General features: G+C 36.9%; 1 protein-coding gene across 1 annotated transcript in view; it reads right to left on the bottom strand.

Annotated features, from left to right (window-relative positions):
* The window catches only part of FOXP2 (forkhead box P2), a 346,539-nt gene that overhangs the window by 59,901 nt on the left and 279,138 nt on the right, over positions 1–7,500 (bottom strand). Inside the window, exons 5-7 of the mRNA XM_017733112.1 lie at positions 2,934–3,071; positions 1,556–1,753; positions 1–55 (exon numbers count right to left, since the gene is read on the bottom strand). The exon at positions 1–55 is cut by the window's left edge and continues 72 nt beyond it. Coding sequence (XP_017588601.1) covers positions 1–55; positions 1,556–1,753; positions 2,934–3,071 — 391 coding nt within the window. The remainder of the gene's footprint in view (positions 56–1,555; positions 1,754–2,933; positions 3,072–7,500) is intronic.

Raw genomic sequence — 7,500 nt, forward strand, 5'->3', positions numbered from 1 at the left:
GAAGACAAGCCTGCGGGCCTGCCAACTGCTGCTGCTGCTGCTGCTGCTGCTGCTGCTACAAAGAGAACAGGGGGAAAAAAAGAAAAAGCAAATGCAGCAAAAAGTAAAGTATGCAGTAAAGGCTAGAAAGCCAAAAACATAAAATCAACTTCTTTCTTTTTAATCTCAGTTATTAAATAATAATGCTATTGGTAGAACACTCAGGCAGTGAAAGTGTTTGAAATTTTCTATTATATTCATTCAAAATATTAGGTGTTAGTGAAAATGGCAAGATACACTTAATGATATACTAAAGAAAAGGGTCAAGAGAAAGTATATAAAAGCTGTTTCAAATAAAAAAAAAAAGCTCAGCTCATGGCAGATGATAACAAATTTATCTATGCTAAACGTATAACTTTTTACAGTAGCCTGTGATTTGAAGGCACTCTTGTTTTTCCATTTGACTAAGTTTGGTCTGCACTGGCCCATGAACATGGTCTCCAGTGATCTATTAGTAAACTGGGATGCAGCTTTCCTTTCACTAGCCTGTTAGCTCACTCTCTTTTCATGTTGGAATATATTACAAGGAGCATGGCATTCAAGGCAACGAAGTGCCCTATTATGGAGCAAAAAGTAGAGGTTCCAATTTTGTGAGGCGTTTCAAGACAAACTTGAGTCTACAAAGACTCAGGAAGGTATGAGAAGGCAGTCACACTTCAGAAAAAGACAAGCTGCTGTGGAAGACCTTTCCTTTCTAGTTTGGGGAAAAGAGAAACTTCTGATGCGCTCACTGGAAAACAGACTGCATAATGGAGCAAGTCATGTGGATTGCCCAGAGCCTCCGGAGAAATAAGGGAGCAATTTCTATTCCGTAGTTGATGGCTGTCTGAAATTCTATTCACAAATCCAAACAGAAACAAAGCCTCAGGAGGTCACAACTGCTTCCTCGACGTTTGCATAATGGGCAGCTTGAAGACAACGTCTAGGATACCTGCTGATCAATTTAACTACTTCAACATGTTTTGTTTGTATTCTGTTTATATTTGATGCAGTTTGCTGACAAGTGCAAGCCAGGCCTGAGAAACCCACTTGTCAGGTTGATTTATGAGCACATCAAACTGTAACTTTCTACTCGCCACTTCAAACCTACAGTAGCAGTTCATTAATCAGGGGCCTATGACTTTGAAATCTGTGCTCAATCGCTCTTTTTCAGCCATGGACTAAATTTGCATGCTCTCTGAGCTGTACCACTGAGCGAAGTAAGGCTCCTTCCCCAACACAGATTGCCTGTGAATACAAGATAATCAGTACAGAGTCCACCACACAGTTTGTTCTTTGCACACTCAGATTCATTAGCGAACATTAGACGACAGCAGCACTAGACTGCTCAAATCCTATGTCTCAGAAAGGGGAGCAGGAGAATTATACCAGCACTGCTATTAAGCCCAGTAAAAATATAAGAACAAATCTTTGATAGCTGCATTCTTGCTACAGGAAAAGATCTAAACTGGTCTTGTCTTTTCCGAGCTTCTGACAGCTCAGACTAGTCTGCATCAGCAAGGGTCTTAGCTCCTACCTCTTTTGCTTGCTTTCCTGGATGCTGTTGCTGCTGCTGTTGCTGCTGCTGCTGCTGCTGTTGTTGCTGTTGCTGCTGCTGTTGTTGCTGCTGTTGTTGCTGCTGTTGTTGCTGTTGCTGCTGCTGTTGCTGCTGCTGCTGCAAAAGCTGAAGATGTAACTGCTCTTGCTGTTTCTTGTAAAACTCTTGTAGTTGTTGCTGAATAAACCATTTTGACTTTAATAAATAAAGGCAAAAGTTTCAAGTATTATAAATCTCCTAAACTCTTCTAGATTGGCATATGGTAGCGTAGCCATTAAGAATCACCTCATAACAAAAAATGTGATTTGAAGAGGCAGATCTACATACATTTTTTTCCAAGGCGGTTCTGAAATTTTCCAATGCAGATTCCAAAATATCCTAAACAGAAGGGTATAGAAAATCTGTATTCTAAAGGGAATGCAAGAGCCAAATTAACTCCTCAAATAACTATATCTAAGTTCCTCACACGTCCTATATAACAAATCAGAAGCTGCACTCATCCACTCGCAAGAAACCTACAAGTCACTAAGGCCAAACAAAACTGTCTGCTTCTGAGGGGAAAAAAGTAATTAATCTGTCAATCTGCTTAGCAGGATGCTGGATTCACAACTGAAGGTGAATTGCCTGTAATGATCACGGTACTGGATATTAAAATGTTTAAACATACAGTTCACTGATTGAGCTATGACTATGACAAACAGACACATCATTTTCTGTATGACAATTAAGCATGCACCCAAAAATCCACTCTGTGTTACACCAAGGCACTGATCACTGACACTATCATTATTGTATGAATAACAAGTTCACATATTTTTCAATTAGCTGACAGATTTTGTGCTAAGGAACAGCAACCTCCTCCTTCTTTTTAGCTTTATCTGGGGCAAATTTTTAGTATGTAAAAAAACAAAATAAAAAACCTTTTCCCTTGACAAAACAAGCTGTTAAGTTCAAATTTCATAACCGCATACTATTTATGTGACTAAAGGGAGCACTACAGTGTTATGAATTTTAAAGCAACAATTATCTACAACTCTATTTGCACTTCCTTTGGCAGGTCTACAATTAAAATGTGCCTAAACGCTTGAAAATTTAAACATCAATTTGTTTGGTATTTGTAATGCATCTGCCACTGCTGCTGCTGCTGGTTTTAATATATTATTGAATGTTTCAAAGTACAATATCACACTTCTGCAATTAAAAAAAGATAAATTTAGAGACTGAAAAGTTTCACGTTTATTTTCATTCTTTTTGGTGTAATGAGCAATGAAATATTACAAAATAAGACCCATAAAATCTGGCTGACATTTGTGTGAATACCCTGTGCTAACAGTCCAAAGCAGGTAACACACATTACCTGCTGCAACATAACTGCTTGCTGCTGCTGGAGAAGTGCTTGAAGCTGCTGCGGAGACAACACTTGCTGCTGGAGAATCTGCTGCATTTGCTGAGGGGTGATCACCTGGGGAGTCATCATGGCCACTGACACAGGCACCTGCACAGGGAAAGAAAGATATCATCGTCAAACACATTTTACTTTGCCTGCACTACAGCAGTACATCTTTTTTATTTTGTAGCAAAGATGGACCATAATTTTTTACGTAGTATTTATCACTGCAAAGTTCTAGTTTCAGTCAGAATCTGTTATTTTAAGGCCACAGTACTATTACAGTACTGTACTATTGCAGTACTACTACACAGGCACTCTATTTCCAGAGGCATCAGTTTTGATCAGACTCAAGCTTTATGTTTCACATCTCTTATGTATTCCTGCAAGAAATTTAAGCATTGGCTAGTACAAATGTGTATTTAAAAATAAATGATCACATGGCAGGGCTCTCAACACTTCATAATCAATCATCTTATCAAGTGTCATAATGTTACGAATAGAAAAATCTATTGAGACTGTTTCAAAGGATATGATTAAGGCAGACAGCAAAATAAGTATCTTTAAGCAGTAAATGTTTTCCACAATAAAGACACTTAGCCTAAAAAATTTTTCACATAATACATCACTTCAGTAGAAGAAGAACTTTCTTGCTCAGCTAGTCCTTTAAGAAGGTCTGATTTATACAGGAATAAAAATGTCATGGACATATCAGAGTACACAGCAAGGACTGCCACCTCAGCCACCTGCTCTCTGCAGAGAGAATCGTGTTCTCAGCATTCCTAACTGAAAACTGAAAGTTGGGAAACCTTGGCATTAGATTATTAGTTTTTCCACTAAACTCTAGGAATGCATTTTTGAGTAGGTGCTGGTTTGGAAATGGCTTTATTTTCCACTTGTTATACACTGAGATCAAGTGTCTGCAAATGCATAAACACCCACATGCAGACATGTTCTCAGGAATATATGTGTGAGTTGGAAAGACACAGCAAACATGTTTCACTCAGTATGTAGGAGAGAAAAGTCCTAAGAAAGAGCCTGAGGTATTTCTTGAGCGCTGTAGCAGGCACACAATGTGAGACCATTGCTCCAGCTAACCCGGGCACGGTCAAACAGCTGTCAGCAAGCCAGGCTTTCCACTCATGAAAAAGCAGCCACTCGCTTGTCCAGCAAAATTCAAATGTTTTTTCTGTATATAATAGCAAGCTGGCATATAAATACTGCTTTGTGAGATGTTGTGGGACATTCCAGTCTTCTGTAAATCAGCAAAAATAATATTATTATTAATAAATTAAATCACGAGCCAATTTTAAGAGGAAAAACTCTTCTAATGTTTCTATTACTTGAACCTATCCCGAAAGACTTTGTATAAATGAAACAGAGGAAAAAAGAAACACAAGTCTGCTGAAATTTACTATTAGAAGAAATTACCTCATATAATATTACACAGAATACCACTTTCTACACAATTCATCACAGCGTAAACTATGGTCTTAAAACACTTACTAATTAAGAGTCTGAAAGTAAACATACCGGCCTTTACCAAAAAGTCTGATAATCTTTTTGCAAACATCAAATGAATTTTAAGAATAAAAATTCTGAAGGTTTTACTCTAAAATACAAATGGAAAAGACAAACCAGATTTCCACTCAGAAACTTGTGGAGAGGAATTTAAGCTCATCTATCCCTGCACTCCTTCCATAATCAACAGAATAAAGAAATCCTGAGCAAAGTTTATCTGATTTAGTTTAGGCATTTATTTTAACATGGAACTAAGCCCACATTTGGAATGGGCCTGTCTCTCTCCACGGAGTGCATGCTCACTTTTTAGTAGACACCTAACATTCAGAGGATTAATTCTTGTTACACTTTGTAACATCGAGTTTTGTAGCACTGGAAACACCACACCTCCATACAATAATGTTTTATTTTAAGTTTACCAAGTCCTAAAGGCAAGACAAACAAGTTTTTACAACTTTGGGAGGCAGGAGCAAAGAACAAAATTCACTGGCTGGAGTCACTATTCAATTCCCTCAGAAGTCACCAAGAATTTCCTCTGTTTACTTGAGATCTGAATTTGTCTCCTTGTAACAACTATATCTCAGTGATGCTGTTCAACTACTACATGTCCCACAGATATGAGAAGGCAGAGAGGAAGATGGACACTTTCCCAATTAAACCATTACCTTTAACCTTTAAACCCTGCAAGAACTTTCCTAATGCTTACATGCTTACTTTTTAAAATATGTACCAAAATATGAGTATTTTGATCTAAACTGAGTGAAAGTCAACCTAATTGTAACTGGCACTCATTTATTCATACTGTGTGCTAAAGACTCCAGCCTGTAAGACTAAGTTTAGCAACACTCATGGTACCATGAGAGTCCTCTATTCCTTAGTCTGAAATAGATTCCCCTTCACCAGGCATATTTTTGTTAGCGTTTTAGGATCTGCTCTGAATCTCCCTAACTGCATACACGCTCTTATACTTGGAGAGATACCTGCTTTGCATTACGTTCTAACAGCTTTTCTCAAAAAATTTGTTTTTCCTGTAATTTTCAACAGTTCCTGTTTTTCAAGATGATAGAAGCATGAAAAAAACTGGCAGTCAAGATCATTAGTAAAAATACAGATTTATATAGATAATATTGCCTTTAAAAGAATTTTATGTGATGATCCTTACGTGTGTATCATACCTGATACATACATTCTTTCCCACAGATAAAGGATAAGGCATTTTGAAAACTGCTTGAGATTTACATTAGCAGAACACATTAAGCAAAGAGATTTCTCTAATTGTCATTAGGTAATATAAATTGGTACATTTCACAGCCTTCAGTGATACACCAGACTGTACTTTATTTCTTACTGGCATAGTGCTACTGTGCTATCTGGGTTGGAAGACTATCTGAAACCTGCTATTTTATGGCCAATTATATGCATTAGGTATATTTTGTTGATTTAGTGTCTGTTTTCCAAAATTTCTAATCTGATTTTACGAAAATGTAGCAAAGGCAATCTCTCACTCTTTTTCATAGAAATCTCTCAATGCATCTAAAATCAGTTCATGTAGAGTGACCCAATGAAGAGATAGGGTGGTTCCTTTGAGTGGGCCACAAATACCCCGAAGTTCTTGGTTAAACTTCTCATGAAAAATTGAAGTGACAAAGTGAAACATGATTTATGACTGCAACCTATTTGTTACATGGCATCCTCAAAGACACTGAACTCCTAACTCTGCCATGAAGATGACTTGTTATGCAATCCTACAAAACACAATGGGTGGGACAGCTGCTGAAGAACACAAATCTGTTGGCTCCATGACGGACCCAGAAGGAAGGTCCATCATATTCTGAAGTTTCTCATGTTTTTGTTGCAGGCTATTCCCCATTTATTTGGATTATCTTATAAATCCTGCTAAATAAAATTACAGATATCTAAACAATTTTTAACACATCTAAATGGCATTTCAGGCAAGAACATCTGTATACTGCTTTAGTACTGCATATGAATTTACAAATTAAGGAAAAGCTATGACTCAGATTGAAAACATGGATATTAGAAATTAGATAGATGAACATGGCTGCAAAAATGAAGACAGAACTTCTTTCAAGAATAAAAAATCTGGGTTTATCCCAGATCAATTTAATAGAGAAACAGTGGAGACTAAGGCTGTGCATTTAACAGCACTCTTCCGTTGTACATAAAAATTCAGCTTTAGCTGTAAAGAAGCTTGCCAGCTAAACACTCATCTATTGTTCCTATGAGCTAATTGATAACAAGAATCATACAAATTTATATTTTACATGTTACCCATAAAAATCATATTCTTAATGGCATAAACGGATAGGTAGCTTGCACCTGCAATAAGCTTTTGCATTTTTCAGAAGCCTTGAAAAATTGCACACATATTTTCAAGAACTGTTGACCAATCTCACCAAGTACAACCAGAGAAGACACACTATTTTTATTCCAAGTTCCTTTTATTTTGAAAGTCAGGTATTGATAATGAAAAATTCCTTAGTTTTCAGTGCTTTTGAGGAGAGTCACAAAATCACATATATTAGTCATATTCAGAGCTGGTTTAAGGTAGGTAGGAATTATTTCTTTGTTACAGACAGAGGAAACAAGTCACCACCTTTAATTAATTAATCCAAAATCACATCATATTTTAAGTGACAGATTTGAGAATGGAACCGTTCCGTAAGACAAGTCTCTCTGGCTTATTGAAAGATGCGTAATTAAACATTTAATGGAGAATCTTTCTGTAGGATTCTCCTTTCAGAAATAAATGTAGGCGTGAAACCACGCACAGTACAGGATTGGGCTGTTCAGCATGAAACAATTATTTTAGAAGACGAAACTACTGCATTCCTTCTCTTCTTGCTTTTGTATACGTGTACCATAATAATAACCTTTTTAATCTTCCTGGTTCTATGATATTAGAAAGAGCTGAGAATAAACTGAGTGGTATTTGTAAGCTGTTCATAAATAGAGAACAAGAATACAAAATGATCCCTTTACACTGACAATATAT

The sequence above is a fragment of the Corvus brachyrhynchos genome, unplaced genomic scaffold, assembly GCF_000691975.1.
Source record: "Corvus brachyrhynchos isolate BGI_N302 unplaced genomic scaffold, ASM69197v1 scaffold32, whole genome shotgun sequence".
NCBI classification, from domain to species: domain Eukaryota; kingdom Metazoa; phylum Chordata; class Aves; order Passeriformes; family Corvidae; genus Corvus; species Corvus brachyrhynchos.